Genomic DNA, 24,944 nt, shown 5'->3' with positions numbered 1-24,944 from the left:
AGATGAACAGAAACCACATAGAGAATGTCTAAAACAAAATACCAAAGTGTTCAACATACAACTTGTTACTCTCAAGTTAAATTTTAGCAGAAAAAAGTTAACTAACCTAAAAGACCATGTTTTCCTTGAAACCTTTTACAAAGATATTTTCAAAACATCATTAATCTGACAAAACGATGAAGGCAAGAATAATTCATCAGCTTGTATGTTTATATTGGAAAATGTGCCTATGCCAGGGAATGAGATAAATTAAAGAACACCCAGGGAAATAGTGAGTTAACATTCTTGTCTTTAGGGACTTTTGTATTTTAAAGCGAAAAAGTATCTTTGTGGTATGGTCAGCAGCTGAAACACAGGGCACAGGTTACAAAACCCACGGAGCCCATGAATGTAGAGGGTTCAACACTCAGGGTGCCTGGCCCTGTGAGGGTGATGGGCAGCCCTTCTCTGGGGACTGGAAGAAAGGTGATTGTTTCCACTCGGTTTAGTTCCTCAGACAAGCCTCTCTCCCACTTCAGGATGGGTCCTATTAGATTTCCCAGGTGTATAAAAAGGTCTATGACAGGGTTTTAACAGAGAAAGAAGCAAGATACAAAGAGAGGAAATGATTGTGGACAGCGAGCAAGAGACTGGCAGCAAGACAGCTGACGCAGATGAGAGGAGCAGAGAGGACAGAGAGCGCTTCCCCCATGCAGCTCCTGCCATTCACAGCCTATGAAGGCGGGCACTTGCCACCTTGGGGCCCTTGGCTGCGCTGAGCACCACGCTCTGCGTCTGCACCAGACCCACCATAAGCCTTGTGGAGCTGAACCAACAGGCTCATCACTTGCACCTACACACAAGGGATAATAAAAGGCATGACAGGGTCTGCTGACTCTGACCAAGAGAGAGTCTTTCAAGAAAAGAGCATTCCTGTAGTCTGAAAAATAAACCTCACTCTCTCTTAATGTATTATAGTGTTAAATAGTTTATAAGACATTAGAGATCTTCCAGGCCCAGGATTGAACCTGAGTCTCTTGCGTCTCCTGCATTGACAGGTGGATTCTTTAGCCCTAGAAACACCTGGGAAGTCTATGAGATGCTATAACAATGTAAATACGTGAATGTTTCAAATATCCTTTGAACAAAGAAAATTTCTAGAGCTTGATAGATTTTTCTTGTAAGGGGGGAAATCAAACTCTAACTTCTCTATCTTGTATCTTATTGCCTTTCTTCTTCATACCTGCTAGCCTGCCACATAGATACAATGTCTAAAATGCACCAGGCCACATTTACAATGACTAAATGGCCTGTGGTTGACAGGACTTTGAATTAGCCTTTTTGTTATTATTGTGTGCATGTGCTCAGCTAAATAAAGTCATAAGACAAACAATTTTGAGATAATCACATGGTGCTGATCGTACCTGGGGTATGCACTTGACGTTCATAATTATTTCTGCATTGAAGACTACCCATACTATTGCATTCTGCAAAACAGAGCATCACAGTAACTGGGAAAAACGTTTAGAGTCCCTAGTGACCATCAGTATCCATTTGAACACTATTTTCTTACCACGAGTCCAATATCTTGGAAAAACTCCAAGGCGACAGCCAATCAAGAATTATGATCTATTTTAGATAGAAATTAAACCATAATAGGCAGAAGTAAAATCTAAAAGTCATAATCAATACTGACACCCACTGTGTTAATGAGCTGCTGTCATTACAATAACAATGGAATCAGAAGGTTAAGAAAAGCATCTCTTCAAAGTGTGGTGATTAAGCCTTTAATTCAAAGAGAACATTTCTGTGGGTGAAAATTTATTTCAAAAGCATGTTGCAAGAGAGAAAACATTTAAAAGTTAATTTGAGGCTCACTCCATATATCACACAGACAACTTAATTTTACAAAAGGGTTCTTATTGATTTTTAGAAAATGAGAGGAGGCCAGCTCTCCTTCTGTGCTTGCTGGCTAAGGGGATGTGACACTCGTCTTTTCTGCTTCCCACTGGTTCTTTGTACTGTTATACTTTAACCCACACCACATGAGTACCCACTAGGCAAGAGACACTTTAAGTTAGAAAAATCTTAACTATATCCAATCTCTAAACTGGAATATCAGTCAAGAAGGCCCAGGCATGTGGATATAGTTTGAGATCTGGCAGTCAACAGAATGTGTGCATGTGTGAGAGAGAGGGGAAGGATCATGTTCATATGGTACTGAAATATAAACAAAATGCATTTGGTATGGTAAATGCACTCACTCTCCCTGCTTTGGTTGCCTCATTTGCAAAATGCAGAATACAGCACTTCGGTTATGAATACAGGTCGCGTGGCATGGCATCTCACCTATAATTAAACAATGTTAAGTCCCCTTCCACTTCTCTACTGCCATACGCAGGGAAAAGGGAGCAAATATCAATTATGCTGCATAGATGTGATAGAAACTCCATTCAGTAGACAGCCCTAATCAGTTCTCCAGTGTTCTCTTTGAAGATGTTTCTGTATGCTTCTATTCTAGAGGTATGATCAGTGTACCAGATATTAGTCATGTTCTAGGTAAGTAAAGAAGTCTTATGTTTGTTTTCTTACTTTTAAAGATGGGAAATTTTTTTTTTAATTAACAATTTTTTTTCTGTGATGAGAAGGAAAGAGAATTGTGCTTGGCACTGTAAAAGATTACAACTGTCCTATTAAAGCAGACTTGGGATGATGGAGCAGGAATAAGAGCTGAATATCAAACCACACATACCAAAGTATATTGCCTCTTTTTGCTGATAAAAATGTCATCAGTTCTGAGAATAATGCACAGATCCAATGGCAGCCTAATAAGATTTCAAAGAGACAGAACACCATGCTCTATTTTAAAGCATGTTTCTTTCAAAATTGATGACTATGGACTAATTTTTCCAGTTTCAGGTATGTAAGCTACAAATCTAAGCTTTTATATCTAAGAACCTCACACAGTCTTTTCATTTAAGCCTTAAAAAGGAAAAAAAAAAACACCTCTTTAGAATCCCTGTGCTAATCCATCCTTGCCCCGGCTGTTTGACTCAATGGCATCTCAGCTCTGCATGCTGTGACAACTCCAGTTACAAAAAGGTATGATACTTCTTAAGGACAAGGCACATTCACAGCTGGGGACTTCAAATGACAGTTTTATTTTAGAGTCAATGCTGCCTGCTGTTGGACACAGATGGGTATGATTTGTGTATTATTCTTGATATTTTTAGGGAATCGCAGAGTTAAGGATGTTAGCCAGAAGAATATTTGTTAGAAATATGATGAAAATTAGTAATTTTGCTTATAATTAGATTTTTCTAAATATTGCTGCCTGTTTCTTAAAATGGTAAATAGATGATTGATATGATGCCACATTTTCTTCCAGGTGTTTTGTAGGGTTGAAGTAGCAAGTCTTATAGGGTCATCTTTCCATTTTCTTGGTTTAGTTCTATTTTTCTATTATCACCCTGTAGAGTTACTAACAGAGAAGCTATGGCTTGATATTTAGAAGGACAGAAAGAATAAGATACAACTCTCATATCTGTTACTTTACCTCCTGGTAGTTATTGAGTTTGACGTCATACAAAGAGAAGGAGAATGTTACAGCTGAACAGAGTGCCACCATCTTTCTGCTGCTGCTGCTGCTGCTAAGTCGCTTCAGTCGTGTCCGACTCTGTGCGACCCCATAGACGGCCTCCAACCAGGCTCCTCTGTCCCTGGGATTCTCCAGGCAAGAACACTGGAGTGGGCTGCCATTTCCTTCTCCAAGGCATGAAAGTGAAAAGTGAAAATGAAGTCACTCAGTCGTGTCCGACTCTCAGCGACCTCATGGACTGCAGCCTACCAGGCTCCTCCATCCATGGGATTTTCTAGGCAAGAGTACTGGAGTGGGGTGCCATTGCCACCATCCTTACCCAGCCCCAAATCACATGGCAGAGTCCTAAACCCCAGCATGTCAGAACGGGACCTTTTTGAAGGTATCGTCTTCCCAGAGGTGATTAAGTTAAGGTGAGGTCCTTAGGGTGGGCATAATCCAATATGACTCTCTATGTGACTATAAGAGGGGCCATGTGGATACATACACACAGAGCAAGACAGCATGAAGACATAAAGAGAAGACAGCCATCTATGCAGGCAGAGAGGGACAAGAACAGGTCTTCCTCTCCCGGGCCTCAGCAGGAGCCACACCTGCAGACACCTGCATGTCCTCCTCCTGTCCTCCAGAACCATGACATTGCGTTTCCATTGTTTAAGGTGCCCACTTTGTGGGAGTCTGTTACAGCAACCCCAGATAACTAATACAGAGAAAAATGTCAAGCCTAAAGAACAGACAGAAGAGGAATCACCAAATCATGATTATGACCCAAATCCAAGTTGTAGACCCCATGAGCTAAGAATGCTCTTTACATTTTTACATGGTTGGAAACATTTGTGGCAATTGTTTTTCTCTGTTATCTAAGCACATGAATAATTTCTTGATTTTGTTTCTTAATGTGAAAAGTCTATAATATTTACTAACTGACCCTTACCAGAAAAATTTTGCTGATCCCTGGTCTTAGATAAGAATCAAGCTGAGTTCAGTTCTGATTGTGACATTTAATAATTGGGAGTACAGTTAAATTTATTGAGCTTTCCTATTTTTATTTGCAGAGTAAGGCTTTATAATATTTTTTTTAATTTCACAGAATTAGTATCAAGGAGTAAATCAAAAGATGAAGCATGTGAAAACCTTAAGAAATGTTGAAAGGTCTATGAACATATAGTTATGGTTTTCCCCTAGAAATATTAATATAAATTACATAAACAGCAAATATTAGAAGTCTACAGCTTTATTCAATGAATTTTCTAAACTCAGATGAGTTCTGCATTGTTTTAGATGCAATCAAGACATACTTAAAGCAGAATTTCTCATGAAAATTGTCATTAGATATCCTAGTAATATACCTCACTATTTAAGTAAGATGTACAAACTATTAGGTATAAAATCAACTACAGGGATATACCATACAAAATAAGGAATATAGCCAATATATATATAATAACTATAAATGGAATATAACCTTTAAGATTTGCAAATCACTACCCTATATGCCTATAACATATAATAACTTATATAACATTATACAGGAACTATACTTCAATTGAAAAATAAATTTGTGGTTTGAGTGTTTTGGCCAAAATATTTTTAAATGATCACCAGTTAGAGTTAAATCAATACATTTTACACCTTAAATTTACACAATGTTATATGTCAGTCTTATCTCAATTTTAAGAAAAGAAGTGAATAGTAGTATTCTGGATAATAATGACTTTCAAAGACATATCATACATAATAAACTCTTCCATAATGTCTTCAATGTTAACATTATTATCTACATTCATCCTTTTCTACCTACAGTTTTCAAACAAAGTCTCCATAAAAAAAATATTTCATTCATTCATTTAAGAAAACACTAATTGAGTACTAACAGTGTATCAGGCTCTGTGCTAGATACTGAGAATATAAAGTCAGATAAGACATGGAAAAATATTTGTGATACCATGTGGAGAGTATTATATAATATAAGGATATACAAGATGAAATGGGATTTCAGAAAAATAGATATACATAGACAAAAACTGCATTTGAAACTCGGAATAAGGGAACGAATAGGGCACAGCCCCTGTCCTAAGATACAGCATAGGCTTCTGGGGGAGACAGACACATAAAAAGAGCATTCAAAATAATGTGGTGAATTGTAAGATTGAAGTACACCCAGTACACCGAGGAGAAACACTGAGCCTATTAAGGTTTTAAGGAAAGTTCACAGAATAAATAACAACTGAAGTGAGTCTCAGAGAACAAGCAAGAATTATGAAGGAGGTATAAGGTTTGAGTTTGGAATTCCAGGTCTAAGCAAAGACATGGAACAGCTGATTCCAGCATGTGTATATGTATAAGAATTACTTTCACAAACTCCTTGGATAAGGTTTATCCCATGTGATAGAGGAGCATGCAAACATTAAAAGGCATAGTTTAAAAAATATTTAATGCTATTGGGTAGGTTCCTTATATAAGTGGGTAAAGCAAGTATCATCTATCATATGGATGCAACAGCACAAACTGTATAAGCAGAGTGATTAGCAAGTCTAAGAGGAAATGTATCAAAGCAGTATTCTTGGTTGTTTTGGGGGTTGGAGGATTATGAATTATTTTTAGAATCTTTTTTATACTTTTATTTATTCTGTAAACTTCCCTCAATAATCACAGGAAAGCTTTACAATAACAAAATAACTATTTAATTCAGAAAATAAGCACTCATTTGTAATGAAAGCACTTTCATTTGCAACTTATCTAAAAAAAACATATGGAAGCTCTCTTGATGCTTAAAAAAATCCCAGCTCACTGTGAATAACTTTAACCATTTCAAAGACAAATTAAATCAAGTAAAGAAAAGGAATATAGACAGAGCACATAGGACACTAATAAATCTGTCCACACCACTCACTCAGTGCAACTGGAAAGAGGATACAGAATTTATAGTATCAGCTGCCAGCTGGGAACCCTCAGTTTAATGATCCCAAGTTGAATGTCTCACCCTATTAGTTAGCCTATATAAAAAAAAGAATTCATCCACAGCCCTTGAAGGGGAAATAAAAATAACTGTTTCATGTATAGATGCAACTCTTAAATTAAACAATTAAATTCAGTGATAACTCTCCTGTTTTATTGGGAAAAAATCATATAAAAGGCCCACATTGTTTTTCCCCTTATATAAGTACTCTTTTAGTTTTTTTTCCTACATATAAGATGAATCGTATTTCTTTCCTTCCATTTCTAGTACCTCATGAGCCTGTTAGAAACAGATATTTCAACAGACATTAGATTTCAAGATTATGATAGACTGACGTATAAAAAGAAGCAAGACACTGCTGAATTGTTACCAATATTAACAAACTATCAGCCTTCTAGAAGCTCTAATGCATGTGGAAATATTGTTCTGTCAGGTGTGTGTGTGTGTGTGTGTGTGTGTGTGTGTGTGTGTTAGTTGTTTAGTTGTGTCCGACTCTGCAACCCCATAGACTGTAGCCCACCAGGCCCCTCTGTCCATGGGATTCTCCAGGCAAGAACACTGGAGTGGGTTGCCATTTCCTTCTCCAAAAGGAACTATAGAAAGAAAAAAAGTGAAACAGCTCAGCCGTGTCTGACTCTTTGCGATCCCATGGACTGTAGCCTACCAGGCTCTTCCATCCATGGAACTTTCCAGGCAGAAGTACTGGGGTGGGGTGCCATTTCCTTCTCCACCGTCAGTTGTGTTTTTACATTTATTGGCAATCTTCAGTAGAAATAGAAAATGATTACATGTACTGAAGGAACGTACCATCACTTATAAAGTTGAAAACAAAGATCTATTCGTATTTCACAGTATGTCTAGACCAAAAAGGATGGCTAAATAATTTAAAAAATCAGATAATGTTATCCAGTCATGATAAAAACCTTATCTAAATTATTAATTTATGAATAACTGTAAGAGTACAGGAACTGGATTCAAATCCAGCCACTATCATTTATTAGAAGAGAAGCGAAAGGCAAAGGAAAAAATGAAAGATACACCCATCTGAATGCAAAGTTCCAAAGAACAGCAAGGAGAGATAAGAAAGCCTTCCACAGTGAAAAATGCAAGCGAGTAGAGGAGACAACAGGATAGGAAAATAGCGATCTCCAAGAGAACTAGAGACACCAAGGGAGCGTTTCACGCAAAGATGGGCTCAATAAAGGACAGAAACGGTATGGACCTAACAGAAGCAGAAGAGATTAAAAAGAGGTGGCAGGAATACACAGAAGAACTAATCCTAAAAGATGATGCTGTGAAAGTGCTGCACTCAATAAGCCAGCAAATTTGGAAAACTCAGTAGTGGCCATAGGATTGGAAAAGGTCAGTTTTCATTCTAATCCCAAAAGAAGGGCAATACCAAAGAATGTTCAAACATCATACAATTGCACTCATTTCACATGCTAGCAAAGTAATGCTCAAAATTCTCCAAGCCAGGCTTCAACAGTATATGAACTGAGAACTTTTAGATTTTCAAGCTGGATTTAGAAAAGCCAGAGGAACTGGAGATCAAATTTCCAGCATCCATTAGATCATACAGAAAGCAAAAGAATTCTAGAAAAACATCTACTTCTGCTTCATTGACTATGCTATAGCCTTTGACTGTGTGGATCACAACAAACTGTGGAAAATTTTTCAAGAAGTAGAAATACTAGACCACTTTTCCTGCATCCTGAGAAATCTGTATGCAGGCTAAGAAGCAATAGTTAGAGCAGGACATGGAACAAGGACTGGTTCCAAATTGGGAAAGAAGTACATGAAGGCTGTATATAGTCACCCTGATTATTTAACTTATATGCATATTCAACTTATATGTAGAGTGCATCATGAGAAATGCAAAGCACAAAACGGAATCAAGATTGCCAGGACAAATATCAATAACCTCAGATACGCAGATGACACCACCCTTATGGCAAAAAACTAAGAGGAACTAAAGAGCCTCTTGATGAAGGTGAAAGAGAAGAATGAAAAAGCCGGCTTAAAACTCAACTTTATAAAACAAAGATCATGGCATACAGTCCCATCATTTCATGGCAAATAGATGGGGAAACAATGGAGATAGTGATAGACTTTATTTTTGGGGCTCCAAAATCACTGCAGATGGTGACTGCAGCCATTAAAAGACACTTGCTCCTTGGAAGAAAAGCTATGACAAACCTAGACAGCATATTAAAAAGCAGAGACATTACCTCACCCATAAAGATCTGTATGGTCAAAACTATGGTTTTTCCAGTGAAGTGAAGTGATAATCGTGTCTGACTCTTTGCAACCCCACGGAATTCTCCATGCCAAAATACTTGAGTGGGTAGCCTTTCCGTTCTCCAAGATGATTTTTCCAGTAGTCATGTACAGATATGAGAATTGGACCATAAAGAAGGCTGAGCGCCAAAGAACTGATGCTTTTGAACTGTGGTGTTGGAGAAGACTCTTGAGAGTCCCTTGATAGCAAGATCAAACCAGTCAATCCTAAGGGAAACCAACTCTGCATATTCATTGGAAGGACTGATGCTGAAGCTGAAGCTCCAATGCTTTGGCCACCTGATGTGAAGAGCTGATTCATTAGAAAAGATCTGATGCTGGGAAAGATTGAAGGCATGAGGAGAAGGGGACGACAGAGGACAAGATGGTTGGATGGCATCACTGACTCAATGGATTTGAGTTTGAGCAAGCTCCAGGAGATGGTGAAGGACATGGAAGCCTAGTGTGCCACAGTCCATGGGATTGCAAGGAGTTGTGACACAACTGAGAGACTGAGTAACAACAACCATTCATTAACAAAGTGTCTATAAGCATGTGACTTGATCAAAGAACTGTCTGCCTCACTTATAATAATGACAGTATAAAAATTCCACTTCATAGGGGTGCTATAAAGATAAAATATAATAATGTACTTAAATAATATGGTATGTGGGCTATAATACTAGATCCTCAATATAGACAGATAATATATAATATGGCTATTTTACTATAATAAAGCATGTCCCCTCTTTGTCTTGAACATCATCATCACCATCTTCAAAAGATTTATTAGTAAATTGTTTCTGCAGGAGATAAGTTAAAACTACTGCAGAAGTAAGAGTATTGGGGACCATATCCTCTATTGGGAGATTAATTCTAATATAATGACAAAGGTGAGCCATGGCCAAGTTTAATATCAGGGGCAGTCTTAAAAAGGGTGGTGACATTTACAGCCACACGGTATCTGTTTTAAAATATATTAAAAGGTATGTCAATCAAAACAACTTGGGCTAGTCATGCTGTCCAAGTATCCTTTGAATCTCAGTGGCTTTTAAGGCTTGATTAAGCCAGCCAAAAAGCTCTTCTAGTGTAAGACCTTTGAGTACAGGGTCCCCCAGGATTGAGTACAGAGTTTGACAGAGAGCAGGTTCTCAATACATGTATACAGTGTGAATTAATTCTATGAGGGATATTACTTAAAAGTCTTTAAAGTTTATAAGTTTATTCACAATGAGGTCAGGTAATGCTGAGAATCAGGACACAGGAGAGAAGTTAGCAGCAGTTTGTAAGCCTGCATAGATGAGCAAGGTACCAAAGGAAAGTTGAGGAGGCAAATAAAAATTTTTCTACTTCTCCAGTGTTTTGCATCGGTCTCTCCCTACTTAAAGAAAGGAGGGAAAATGACAGGCCATTCAACTATAAATGAAATAATTACATTTACTTTTATCTATTTCATCACAGCCTATTAATCTTTTTTGTGTTTGTTTTTAATTACTGTGGAAAACCAGTAAGTTAATGAAGGAAATACTTAAGATATGGGAATATACCAAATCTGTGATTATGTGGGAATGAATCAACAGAGAATAGAAGGAACTGTTGAAATGTACATAAATTAGTGACAAGCATCATGAGTCCAGACTCTGGAGACATTTGCTTGGCGGCTTAGGAGAAATCTCTGTTGCTTTTGTGAATCTTGTTTGCAGAAGCCATAAAAATACCAAAGGCCTCTGCCCCTTAGAAATGACAGCCCCTTCTGATTTTATAAGACCCTTCCATGAGTCCTTTGCAAAGGCAGTGCAGTTTTCTACACATTGATGAAAACTATGAAGGCATCCAAAATATACCACTGTGAAGAGCTTTTTCTTTCTTTTGAAGTCCCCTCATCTGCCTAAAAGAGTCTCCCCCAAAGAGAGAGAGACTGTCATCAATCTCATCCCAGGGAGCTTCACAATCAGTCAGGACTGACTCCTATCACCAGAGACAGATGGTGCTGAATAAGAGAATGCCTAAATAGACTATGTCACACAACTATCACATCTCCCATCTCCTCTTCTACAGTCCCACTGACTGTTCCTAAAACTCATTTGTTTTCCCATAGGTATCCTTTTCCTAGTCCCCACTTCCCTATGCAGAGGTCCCATTTCCAATCCCTACTTCCCTATGCAGAGGTCTCAGTTCCAATCATCTCCCTGAGTCACATCTCTCTGTGGTCTTCTGCATACGTATGTGGGTAGGAATGAGGCTCCTGCTTTTCAGTCGGTGCAATCTGCAGGCCGCCAACCACTAAACCTAAGAGGGTGGAAAAACAGATTTCTCCTTCTAGTAGGGGACTCAGTATTTGGCACTAGACTTCCCTCAATACAATAAGTTAGAATGACTGACAATCTGACAGGCATGTAATATCATGATAGTCCTTAATGCATTTTGTAAATTTGTCCATCAGTTGTGATTTTAGTTTCTGAATTATAGTATCACAAATGAAATCAGGCTCTCCTTTAATACAATACAAAAATAATAATTTCTATTATAGATGATGCTTTTATATTTTTTATAAAAAGTCATGATTTAACAGGCAAAAATAAGGAAAAAGATGAATAAATTGTTTAGCTTATAATTGAAATAAACAATCACTGCTGTTAAGAATATAGTGTGTTAGTCGTTTCTGACTGTTTGCAACCCTGTGGTCTGTAGCCCACCAGGCTCCTCCATCCATGGGATTCTCCAGGCAAGAATACTGGAGTGGGTTGTCATTTCCTTCTCCAGGGAACATTCCCAACCCAGAGACTGAACCCAGGTCTCTCACACTGCGGGCAGACTCTTTACCATATGAGTCACCATGGAAGCTCTGCTTTTAAGAGTATAGTTTAGATGAAATGTCTTTTCCTACTGTTCACAGGGTTCTGAATATTCATTGGAAGGACTGATGCTGAAGCTGAAGCTCCAATACTTTGCCCACCTGATGCAAAGAGCCGACTCCTTGGAAAAAGACCCTGATGCTGGGAAAGACTGAGGGCAGGAGGAGAAGGGGATGACAGAGGATGAGATGGTTAGATGGCATCACCGACTCTATGTACATGAGTATGAGCAAGCTCCGGGAGTTGGTAATGGACAGGGGAGCCTGGCATGCTGCAGTCCATGGGGTCGCAAACAGCTGGATACAACTGTACCGAACTTAGATGAAATGTAAGATAATCCAGAAAAGAGCTAGAAAAAGGTATGTTTGTTATTGAAATTTAAGGGATTTTGTTCATATTCAGTAAAGAGTGGTACCTAGAGCTTTGTCTTCCTCTCTTTTGAGACTCATTCTATCATCATCATGAGTTAATAGGCACCTGAATAAATCATCTACATAACTGAATTCTGACTTCTGTGATCATTCTACTTTAGTAACTTAGGTGATGACTTGTGCCTTGTGTAATATCTAGAACTTTAGCTCTCAAATGTTAAACTTCACATTATATTTAATTTTTTTCACAAACCTTCTTGCCCTAACTTCGAATCTCCATGGAATTTGACATTGGTGTCTATTCCCCTTCTCTCTGTTGCAAGAATACCAGCTAACTCAGTCTGTCCTCTGCTTTGTGTTAGAGTTGATTTCTCTGTCTCTTCAATTGCTACTCTTCCTTTATTCTCTTTTTTAAGTATGAAGGGTACATTCTCAAGGCTTGTTTTTTCATTCTACATCACAGATCCAGATGTACTCTTAGCTTGAACAATGTTGATCTGCAGAGTGTTTTAAACAAAATTAATTACAGTTACTTCCATAACAAGCCTCACAGTCTCACCTAAGTGACGCTATGACTGGGATACAGACTTTTTTTTTGTTTTGGTACTATCTTACATAAAAAACTTAAAAATGAACTCAGATGGTTTTGCTACAATTCTTTGTACCTGCTGGGCAGAGTTCTCATGACTGGCAGCATTCTCATTCTGCCTCACAGGTATCACCACTAGTGCATATCTTTAGGAAACTTAAATGGACCTAGGAAGTTTACAAGACCATATAGGAGAATGTTCATGGTCTCCTGCTTTTTATGAACTCCTATGTGATTTCCAAGATTATGTGACATTTAAAAAGTATGTGTATCTTTAATTATCTGTTGGCCTCACAGATCTGCTAAGATAGTTACCAATACTTAAAAATTGGGAGAGTTCTCAAAAAAGTCCAGACACTTGATTTTTCTTCATGGTTTTCAAAAAAAGGAAATGTTGGGAGGGGTAAATTAGGAGTTTCAGATTAACATATATGCACCACTATATATTAAATAGATAAGCAACAGGAAGTACTGTACAGCACAGAGAACTCTCTTCAGCATGCTGTAATAACCAATATGAGAAAAGAATCTGAAAAAGACTAGATATATGTAATATATGTATAACTGAATCACGTAGTTTTGTACCTAAAACTAACACATTAAAAACCAACTATACTCTAATATAAACTAAAAATGAAATAATAAATCAAATGGCTTGGTGATTCTCAGCCCTCCTTTCCACAGCTGTGCATTTCCACAGGCAGCACGCTGCAAGAGCTGAGGACAGATGCCTACTTGGACTTGTCATGTTACCATGTCTCTTCTGCTTCACTCTTTTCATGTGATGCTCCTCATCCCTGTAGGATTTGGGCTTATGATGTGCGTAATACATATACTCACTGTTTTACTCAAGCACCTATAGAATGTCTGAACCTGGGAGTTACATGGTTTTAGGGACTGTATTGTGTCCATGTCATCACCTTCCACACAGGTTAGCATGGTGGAGTCCTCATTCTCCAGTGTGTCTGAGGTGGGGATTGCACCTTTATGGAGATAATTAAGGTTAAATAAGGTCATAAGGGAGGGTGAGTATTCCAGTTCAACTGGGGTCCCTATCAGAAGACAAACAGGCCCTAAAGGTCTCTCTCACTGCAAGAGAGCACAGAGCAAAGGCCGCGTGAGGACATGGTGAGAAGGCGCCTGTGTGAGAGCCAGAAAAACGCCCTCCCAAGAGAATGAATTTTCTGAGCCTGTAATCAGGACTTTAGCTTCTGGAACTGTGGGAACACAGCCATCTATTGCCTAAGCCACCCAGTCTGTGATACTTGGTTAGGGCAGTCTGAGCAGAGCACTATATACAGGCTAAATCCAAGTTTCTCTCCAAATGATGCCCCATTTCTGCTCTTCAGTTAGTGCTCATCTTCCCTCACCTGGACTTTTACAGTTATGTCCTAAGCAGTCTTCCTATGTTTGAATCACCCTCTTGAATATTTGCTGTGCAAATGTTCTTTTTAAAAGATAATGATTATAACATGTGTTCTTGCTTTAAAAAAACTAAGTAAAATAGGTAAAATAGCTTCTTATCACTGAGAGATCCAAATACTCCAGAACAGCCATCTGGATCCATTGTCTCCTGTCCACTTTTGCCCACATCCCCAAGACACTAGCAAAATCGCATTACTAATGGCTCTGACAAATACTCTCTCCTTGACAAAACTTTATTGAAGGTCCTCTGAGGTCGCTTCTTAACTCATCCCTGACCTTGGCCCCTTGCTGGGCTGCATAGTCCAGTTTTGTTACAAATCTTGCTGGGTTCTCCATGTAGAAAGAATCCTCCATCCTTGACAGATAATCATGTTCAATATCTGGTCAACTTGTCCATCCTCCACCCTCAGTACCTAAATGGCATGGCCTAGACATTAGCAAGCATCTCACTGAATGGATTTAACAACAATCCCCCTACCCTCTATCTCCTTTCAATAGGCTTTCTTCCCTAACCCTCCTCATTCTGCCTGTTGTCTATGACCCCATTTATTCTTTTTGTTTTCTGAACTGAGCCCAGTTCTGTATGGAGGTCTTCTTTCCCTTACTGCAATAGTTCCTAATGAAATCTGTTTTTACTTCTTTAGCTCCTGTCGGCTTCTGGATTTCTTTAACTCCTTAAACCAAACTCTACCATGCCTCTACACTCTCATTCCCTTATTCCCATTGATTACTTCCAGGCTGGGCTTCCCTTGTGGCTCAGCTGGTAATTGTTGTTGTTCAGTCACCAAGTCATGTCTGACTCTTTGCAGCCCAGGGACTGTAGCACTCCAGGCCTCCCTGTCCCTCACCATCTCCTGGAGTTTGCCCAAGTTCATGTCCAGTGTTTTATTTATGGCCCCATTTAAATCATATTGCTTTTGGAAGTGTTTTCTTATACTCCCAAGTTTAAATAATTATTTTCCTTTGGTGCTTCTAAGGCACTTTATATACATATCTATTATCACTTGGTCAATTTTCCTATCATTTTATTTTTTGTTCACATTGTTCTTTCTGACCTATAAACTCAGGGTCTTTCACATTTATTATTTTATTTTACTTTTACCCAAGGTGCTATTATGATGTTAGGCCCTTAGGAAAAATTATATATTTATTAACCAAATATTATTAGTGATAGTACAGAAGCCAGTGAGGGCAGTAATAGGAATTAGTAAGTTGAAAAAATAATCATCTCCCACCCTCTCCCCAAAATTAACGTTTAAAAGCTCAATGAAACCATTAAAGTGTATGTGAATTAGGACTGACCTAATTATAACCAGAGCCAAATGGATAGTCTGCACATTCTGTTATGAATTTATTTTTTGAAGCCCTCAGAGAGCCTCCAGCATGTCTACAAGGATTTGTCCCATTCTATAATATTCTCTTAGGTTACTGAGGAAATGGGGCTGGTATTGGACAGATATAACTGCAATCTTTGAGAAACAAAATACTTAAAACACAATACAGGTGGCTGTTGGAAGCCCTCCTCTTTTTGGGGCCATTTTAATCTGCTGAGAAGAGGAATTCAGCTGTTCTCTATAGTTCATCACATTTTCTTCAGAAGTTGATCAAAGGGGAGCCTGTAACCATCACTACAGCAACACAAACAATTCAAATCCACCGCCATACTAGCAGCTGGGTACTTTGTCATTATACAAGTGCATTTTTCACTGATACACCTTCCAGAAGACATGAAAAAGTAATAAAACTGTTGATTTTTTTTTTTTGCTTTTAAACTTTCTTATCAGTGAGTTATTGCAAGTCCTAACATTTACCAATTTACTAAAATGAACTAATCACAAATTATGTCATAATATTGTTTTTAAAACTTCAATAAAAAATAAAAATTAAACTTAAAAAATCCAGAAAAAAAAAAAAAAAAAGCTTGACAAAGGTACCTGGGAAGCTACAAGTCAAGGAGTTAAAAGATTCAACTCCTTGCACTATCATATCCCCTAAATGAGGGATTAGTCTAAATGAGCATTTCTTAAAATATTATATGAGCAAATTATTATAGAGAAAAAGGTGGGGAAATCAGTGATGAGAAAAATTTAAGGAGCAACGAATTAAATAAAGTTAAGCAGGTTTTATTTCAAACTGAAAGACTCCTCAGTACCTTTAGTCATTCTTGTCTCTCCTATTTGGAATAGATATCGGAATTAAGAAAATTTTATGAAACAACAGAAGTTAACACAAGGACTTTCACAACTTTAATATGTAAGATGATGCACTTTAAAACGATATGCCTCTTGAATCACTTTCTGAATATACGCTTTAAAAGAGCTTGAGATTTATCTACAATAGCAGAGAAATTCCTATAGTAGGATTCTCACTATAACCATATTGCTGTTTAATATATAAAAGTGGGAAAAGTTCTTTTGCATTCCTCATATTATATAATTCTTTCAAAAAACTTTTACATAATTTTCAAGATCTGAATCCAACAGAGACAGATACAACACATCATTATCTAATTTAAAAAATGATGACTGCAGCCATGAAATTAAAATATGCTGGCTCCTTGGAAGAACATTTACTCCAGCCTTCTCCGGACCTCCTTCCCAGCCACTCTAGCAAGGCCTTTGCCTCTACTCATGATCACACACTGACTGACACCTGACGGCCAGCGATAGTTTACACATTCACCAAGACCATCAGTGGGACAACCAGGGCACTGGGCATAGAATCCAGCTATGCTGCGTGGCTGCAGTCCCTGCTAGTCAGGGCCTGACACCATGTGGTCTTTTGGAGAAGGGACTGGCAAACCATTTCATTGTTCCTCCCTTGAAAACCTCAGGAAAACCTTGAAAGAAAAGTTATGACAAACCTAAGTAAAGTGAAGTCGCTCAGTCATGTCCGACTCTTTGCGATCCCATGGGCTGTAGCCTACCAGGCTCCTCTGTCCATGGGATTTTCCAGGCAATAGTCCTGGAGTGGATTGCCATTTCCTTCTCCATGACAAACCTAGACTGCATATTAAAAATCAGAGACATCACTTTGCCAACAAAGGTCCATATAGTTAAAGCTATGGTTTTTCCAATAGTCATGTTCAGATGTGAGAGTTGGACCATAAAGACTAAGCACTAAAGAATCAATATTTTTGGACAGTGGTGTTGGAAAGACTCTTGTGAGCCCCTTGAACAGCAAGGAGATCAAACCAGTCAATTCTAAAGGAAATCAACCCTGAATATTCATTGGAAGGACTGATGCTGAAGCTGAAGCTCCAATACTTTGGCCACCTGATGCAAAGAGCCGACTCACTGGAAAAGACTCTGACACTGGGAAAGATTGAGGGCAAGAGGAGAAGGGGATGACAGAGGATCAGATGGCTGGATGGCATTACTAACTCAATGAACTTGAGTTTGGGCAAGCTCCAGGAGATGGGGAAGGACAGGAAAGCCTGGTGTGCTGCAGTTCATGGGGTCACAAAGAGTTGAACACAACTTAGTGACTGAACAACAACAACAATAGATTTGTGTCAAAAATACAATAACGATTCATGCCATTGTTATTTTAATAGTCTCTTCCACTTGACAAAGCGCAGTTAATAAAGTAAATATTTCCAAATGTCATTGTTTTATTTTTACATGTTTATGTTCAGTGTTTAGTTTTCATAGGCCTCGCCTCTACTGGTTAATTTTAAGATAGTGGTTCACTAGTTTTAGTGTATATCCGAATCACCTGATTAAAGCTTTGATTGCTGGACCCCAAGTCAGCAAGTCTCCAATGGAGCTGATAATCTGCATTTCTAAAAAGTTCCTAAGTCATGCTGATGCTGCAGATCCAGGTACCACACTTCAAGAATAATGACTTTTGCTGGTTCTAATTTATTAGATGGAGCCCTGCATCTTTCTGTTGGTCTGAGTTTTGTCAGCCAGGCCCCAATCTGAAGGCTTAAGGGAGTAAAGAGAGGTGGTTATCTCATTTGTCTCCAAAATACTTTGCCTTTGTAATAATTCCTAGGTTCTGCTATCATAAATCTCATTCCCAAAGACCAACAGAATTTTTTCCCTTCCTTTAATGCTTTCCACTGTCAGCTAACAATATGTAGGTCATTAGTTTCAAAATGTGGCCCTTTGGATTTCTTTCCCTCTAATCACTACTTTCTATTTCCCAACATAACTCATTCCCGCTCTGATATAATATCCTTACAGTATATTCCCATTCTTACATAATATCCTTGCAGTATCTTGTCTCTTTCCCCAGGCTTATTTGTTTCTTCAACTAACTGGACCCTATCGCTAGCCTATATGAATGTATTGCTGTATTCATTCCTTTCTTCGTTCACTCCAAAAGCGTTTATTAAAAGCTCAACATATCAAAAATGCGACAAAAATGTTTTGCACTCCTGTGCTTACACTGTTGTAAGGGAGATACAAAATAAATGTGTAAACAAATAATTAGGATTGATGTGTACACTAAAGAAAATAATTTAAGATAATGAGAAAGAAAGTGACTGGAAATGAAATGTACCTTAGTTACTCTAAAAACACTTTGTTAAGAAGGTAACATTTAAACTGAAAAGGGCATTCTAGCCAGAGGAAGCATCAGTTTGGAAGCAGAAAGAGGACCATTGTGTTTGAAGTTAGAGTTGATGAGGGAAAACAGTTGAAGAATAGTTCAGGTGGGGGTCAGAGTGAATAAAATGTTTTATGAGCCTGTTGTAAGCACATGCTTCACACAGACACCTTGTATACAGCCTGGGAGACTAGCACTCACACAGGATGGTCTAGGCCAACAAGAGTTAAAGCATCAGCAGCATCTCAGTGAGCAGGAACTGAAGACTATGATCAGGATGCACTGTCTAGCCTTAGGAGTTGGCTGTATTAAAATACACGAGTTATACACAGTTCTTATTTCAGAATGTGGACGCATTAGGTCTTAACATTTTGTCTCCTTCATAAATAGCGAATTAAAGAACTACTCCAGGGATTGATATACAGTAGTTCTGCTGCTGCTGCTGCTAAGTCACTTCAGTCGTGTCCGACTTTGTGCGACCCCATAGACGGCAGCCCAGCAGGCTCCGCCGTCCCAGGGATTCTCCAGGCAAAAATGCTGGAGTGGGTTGCCATTTCCTTCTCCAATGCATGAAAGTGAAAAGTGAAAGGGAAGTCGCTCAGTCGTGTCCGACTCCTAGCGACCCCATGGACTGCAGCCCACCAGGCTCCTCCATCCATGGGATTTTCCAGGCAAGAGTACTGGAGTGGGGTGCCTACAGTAGTTCTAGAAATAGGCAATCTCTCCTTTCTTAAGAAATCAAACATTCTGAGTGAAGAGGGGGTGAAATCAGGTCAGAGTATGTCTTACAACAACATTTCAGAAAGACAGTATTTTTAAAGAGCAGTGATTCTTATAATATTGGCAAAACAATTCCCATCAAAATAATAACTAGTATATGAAAACACACCAGCCTTTAAGCAATTTGAGATATGAAAGAGGTTAGCCTAAAGCAAAGTTTAGTTGTATGCTTTGAAGAAACCCCTTAAGAAAAGCATCAAGCTCATCTTACAACATAATTAGAATTATGTTTTAATCTTTACATCATTAGCCCCCAGGTAGAACTGAGAGTATCTGAATTGAAAGGAATTTACCATCCAGGGTTCTTTTCAGGGAAGGAGCAAAAGTCTACATTTATAATTTTGCTTTTGTAGATATTAAAATTTTCCACCATGTAACCTAAAATTTATTAAATATTCTCATCAGCAACACAATTCCTTTTAGTATATAGAATGAAAATTCTTATAAGCAAAAGCACCTTAGTTTTCAAAATGTTCAAAAATAATGATTATAGCAGGATAAAAACTTATTTGGTTTACACTGTAAATTCCTAGGATCTCACTTGTGAAACTGCTTCATGCACTCCTCACCATTGAGCACGCTGATGGCATTACCTGTCTGCATCCACGGCCACGTCGTGAAGCCCTCTCTGAATGACGTCCCTGGACGCTGTTGTGTCTGGGGCTCTGTGCAGACTCCTCGTGTACAGGTTGAGCCCTCCATCTGTCATGTAGCTGAAAGTAAGAGCCTAATTAATCAACAGAGAATTGAATGACTGCATCCGTATAATTTAACTTAATATTGTTCACAAATTTCAATATTGTAATTATGAAATATGCTCTATTATAGTTTTTCTATATAAATATCCTACTCACCAGGAAGTATTAGAAAATCTCTTGAAGTTTATTAAGAAATTAATCTTCCTTACTGCAACAAGCAACTAGCCTATTATAAAACTTTCCTTCTTTCTCTCCTTGTTATCAATATTTTGAACAGACTTAACAAAATAAAACCAAGATCATTTCATCTTATAAATACCATTTTGGAAGAACTGAAGGTCCCAGGAGTCATTTTAAAATTTGATTAATTTATTTGATAAATAAAATGTATACCACAATTGACCACTATTATAAAATAACTAAGATGTATTAAACATTTAAGATGTCACCAGAAACTGTTCTAAATGGTTTACTTGCAATAACATTATTATCCCCATGTCAATGATAAAGAAAATAAGCACAACATGTCTAAGGATTTACACCAAGTCACTCAACCAAGTCACAGGAGTGTTGAGAATAAATCTGGAAAGTCAGCTTCAGAAACCATCATCTTAACCACCATGCACAGCTGTCTGAACCGAAGGACCACACTGCCGCTTCCTGTCTATAAGAACTACTTCTTTGCCATCACAGGACCACTGCCATCAACAGGGCTGGTAGACTTGTCATAGTCACATTGCTTCCTTGGCAATTGGGGTTAGAACGGGTGTTAATCTCCTACCCCATGTGGGGCTAATCAGATGTTTCTTTCTTGAAAACTGGGACTAAGACAGCTCATCAGTCTTTCTATGTGAAAAGTTTATGATAATGAAAACCCAGGACCTGTGGATATTTCTCTTCACTAAATGCAAAGAGGCACAGAGAAAACTGATCAGCAAAGTGGGAAGAATGACCCAGGTGCACAAAAGCACATTTGGTCACTTGGTTTCAGCTCCACAACCTCTTGGGTTCTAAGAGGTACCCTTGCTTCCTTATAATCAGGTCCTCAATTTGCTTAAACAAATTTGAGTTGATTCCACTATTTAGAACAAAAAATTAATCATGATCATATTAAATATTGCTCAAATAGTTAAAACTAGGATTATGAAATTTGCTAATCACTCACATGATTAATAAATTCTGTCCATTTTAGTTGAAAGATCATAAAGAAATTTCTTAAATTATATCTCAATTTCTGCCTATGAAAATGGGAAGAATAAAATTTACTGAAGATAGATTTTATATAATTGAAGGAAAAATACATAAAACTCTTAAAATGAGAATCCTATAATAGCAACTTGTTATTCACAAAGTCTCTCCAACATGTTAAAAAGGAAATATATAAATTTTATACACAAACAATAAGTCATAGTGTATTATCCTTGTAAGGTACTCTACATGGTTAATTTTCTTGATAACCAAATAATTTAATCCCATCAAAATTAAAACAATGAAAAAGATTATTTTGGTTCCAAAATGTGCTGAAAACTGACATATTGTTTTAAACAGGGAATGTTTTAGACATGACAACTTATTTTGACAACTAATTCATGATTATGAGCATTAATTTCCTATATTATAACAATGATACTAAATGAGACAAAGAGTAAAGGACATTTGTCCTTTGCACTTTTTAATTTTTCAGTTGCCATATTGGGCTGTCAATGTTTTATTGTTTATTCTTACTTCCACATCATTCTCAACCAATTCTATTTTTAATTGTTTTTTTTTAAGGTGAAATATATGGAATTCCTGATAAAGTAAAAGTGTTTAGAGATAAATAGCTTTCTCATTCACTCTCTTTTTGAAATTGTCTTAAATGTTTGAGAATGGTATAAATTTTCTCTAAGGATAACTGAGATACTTATTAAAAAAAGATCAACATTGTTGATCCTAAATTTAACTTCAGGAGGAAGAAACTCAGCCATTAAAAAGAATACATTTGAATCAGTTCTAATGAGATGGATGAAACTGGAGCCTATTATACAGAGTGAAGTAAGCCAGAAAGAAAAACATCAATACAGTATACTAACGCATATATATGGAATTTAGAAAGATGATAACAATAACCCTGTATATGAGACAGCAAAAGAGACACTGATGTATAGAACAGTCTTTTGGACTCTGTGGGAGAGGGAGAGGGTGGGAAGATTTGGGAGAATGGCATTGAAATACGTATAATATCATATATGGAACGAGTCGTCAGTCCAGGTTTGATGCACGATACTGGATGCTTGGGGCTGGTGCACTGGGACGACCCAGAGGGATGGTATGGGGAGGGAGGAGGGAGGAGGGTTCAGGATGGGGAACACATGTATGCCTGTGATGGATTCATTTCGATGTTTGGCAAACCCAATACAATAGTGCAAAGTTTAAAAATAAAATAAAATTAAAAAAAAAAAAAACAATGTGTGTTAAGTTTTATAACTCATTGGTCTCTCTTATTCAATGGTAAATATCTAAAAGTGTTTAAGTGTTTTGTGTATAGTTTGGGGTCAATAAATATATATTGTTTGTTCAACTGAATTTGAAAGGCTTCCATACTGTAGGAAGAAACCATGACAGCAGATCTCAGCACTTCATCCACAATGACAATGCATGTAAACCAGAAATAAGATGGATGATCACTTCTATTAGAAACATAGCCTTTCAATTATTCAATGTTTACAGAAGAGTAAGTTCTATAGACAAAGGTTAAATGCCTTGAAAATTCAATTTCCAAAGAAAAAAAAATGCTTGAAAATTTCAATGAATTAAGAAAAAAAGCATTCTTTTTAAGAAGCACTTCAAAGGATACACATTTTGCATTGACCCTTGGATTTTCCAGGTAATATTAAATAGGTTTACATCAGGTATTAATTGTACCAAAAAAGTCATTCATGTCTAACTCCTCTGTTTACAGACACTGTTGCACTGGAATGCCGGCAAGGAATTTTCATAGTCGAACCATGAGTCTGCTATTTGACAATTATATACAGGGTAAAGCACAGGTAAAGCAAATTTCTGATTAAAAATTTTTGCTTGAAAATTCTTCCTTCTTTTCAGTCTTTCTAAAGGATTTAAATTTTTTTTTAAATGAATTTCATAGTTCCCCTAGAAAAATTTGCTACAATCTGGGAACCATAAATGTTAGGAAATCATTTTGAAAGAAAATGTAAAATTTTTAAAAAGATCTCCTTATAATGTTATATGTAAACTTCTCAACCATAAGCTGAGCTTAACAGGTAATAGTCATAAGGAAGACTGGTATAAACAAAAAGTTGCAAAGGAAACTTGTGAAGGTTACTGACAAAAAAGAAGAATCTCTAAAAACATGAAAGTCTTAAGACAACTTTAGCCATGTTGAAATTCTGTAAGCTCTAAGATGGTTCACATAAAAACCCAACAGTCTCCAAAAGCATTTCTAATTCTTCTTCCATCCCACTGCTATCTCTTTTCTTCCTTCTGTTACAGAAAAACATGGCTTACTTTGGCATATTTTCTTTAGCTGTACGTTTTCCTAATTAATATTTCCAGGCCATACTGCTCCACCCTGCACTAGAATGAGATCTCAAACTGCTTCCTGCGCACAGATAATTTGTAATTCCCATTAGCACCTCAAATCCAGCATAAACTGCCCATATATTACCTTCACCACAAAGATAAGTCTCTTTCTGTGTATGCTAATACAGTTACAGGAAAAACACTCCATTCACCTAGTCAACGATCTAGATAGATGATTTTCTACTTGTCACTCAGCAGCCTCAACTATTATAGGATAGTCTACTCAGACCTGTGAATCAGCATCACTGTGTTTTATGTCTCAAAATCACTAAAATAGGAAGAAGTATTCAAATCTTATTTTTGTATGTGATTCGATCTCATTTTCTCAATCAACGTAAATATGTACAACTTTATCTTCACAGCAAATCCATAATTTGTTAAGCATCATAGTTAAATATATCATATTTTTGCAAGAGTATAAAAGTACACATTAAATAATAAGTAAAAAATAATATCAGTTTTCATGTACCCATAACCTGCATTCAGAAAGACAATATTTCCAATCTTCAGTGACCATACAGGCTTTTCCTAACCCTACATTTCCAAACCTCGCTTCCAGAGATATCGACTGTCCTGGATTTTGTATTAAGCATTCCTTTATTTGTCTTTATGATTTTACCACATGGACATATATTCCTAGAAATACATTGCTTAGCATCTCATGAATTTGAACTTTATATAAATTGAACCATATTATATATATTCTTCTGTGACTTGTTTCCTTCATTCAAAATTAAACTTTTGCAAATCGTCTACCTCGATGTGTATCACTGTGTTTTGCATGTTAGAGTTGTGTAGCTTCACTTCACAAAAGCACTACAGGGCTTCCCAGGTAGCGCAGTGATTAAAGAATCCACCTGCAGTGCAGGAGACTCGGGAGATGTGGGTTCAGTCCCTGGGCTGAGAAGATCCCCTGGGGTAGGAAATCACAGCCTACTCCAGTATTATTGCCTGAAAAATTCCAAGAACAAAGGAACCCGGCAGGTTGCAGTCCATGGGGTCACAAAGAGTCGGACACAACTGAGTACACACACATGGTTTACTTATTAACTCCTGCAGACTTTTGAGCTGTTTTAGGGTTTTTTTGATGTTACAAAAAACTCTACCATGAACATTTATATAAACATAATTCCTTGTGCTCACAAGCAAGTGTTTGTCTAAAGTCTGTATCTAGAAAAGGAATCATTGGGTCATAATAGGTACATATACATATTCAAACCTTACTAGTCAGTGCCCAAGAGTTTTGAAAATATTTTCAGAATAAACTTCTTATGAAT

General features: G+C 37.5%; 1 protein-coding gene across 7 annotated transcripts in view; it reads right to left on the bottom strand.

Moving 5' to 3' along the window:
- The window catches only part of NAV3 (neuron navigator 3), an 893,819-nt gene that overhangs the window by 135,743 nt on the left and 733,132 nt on the right, over nt 1-24,944 (bottom strand). For all 7 annotated transcript variants that reach the window (XM_059886494.1, XM_059886491.1, XM_059886495.1 and 4 more), the window contains one exon: nt 19,981-20,100. In XM_059886494.1, coding sequence (XP_059742477.1) covers nt 19,981-20,100 — 120 coding nt within the window. The remainder of the gene's footprint in view (nt 1-19,980; nt 20,101-24,944) is intronic.

The sequence above is a fragment of the Bos taurus genome, chromosome 5, assembly GCF_002263795.3.
Source record: "Bos taurus isolate L1 Dominette 01449 registration number 42190680 breed Hereford chromosome 5, ARS-UCD2.0, whole genome shotgun sequence".
Taxonomy (NCBI): Eukaryota; Metazoa; Chordata; class Mammalia; order Artiodactyla; family Bovidae; genus Bos; species Bos taurus.
This window is presented reverse-complemented; position numbering and strand designations above follow the sequence as displayed.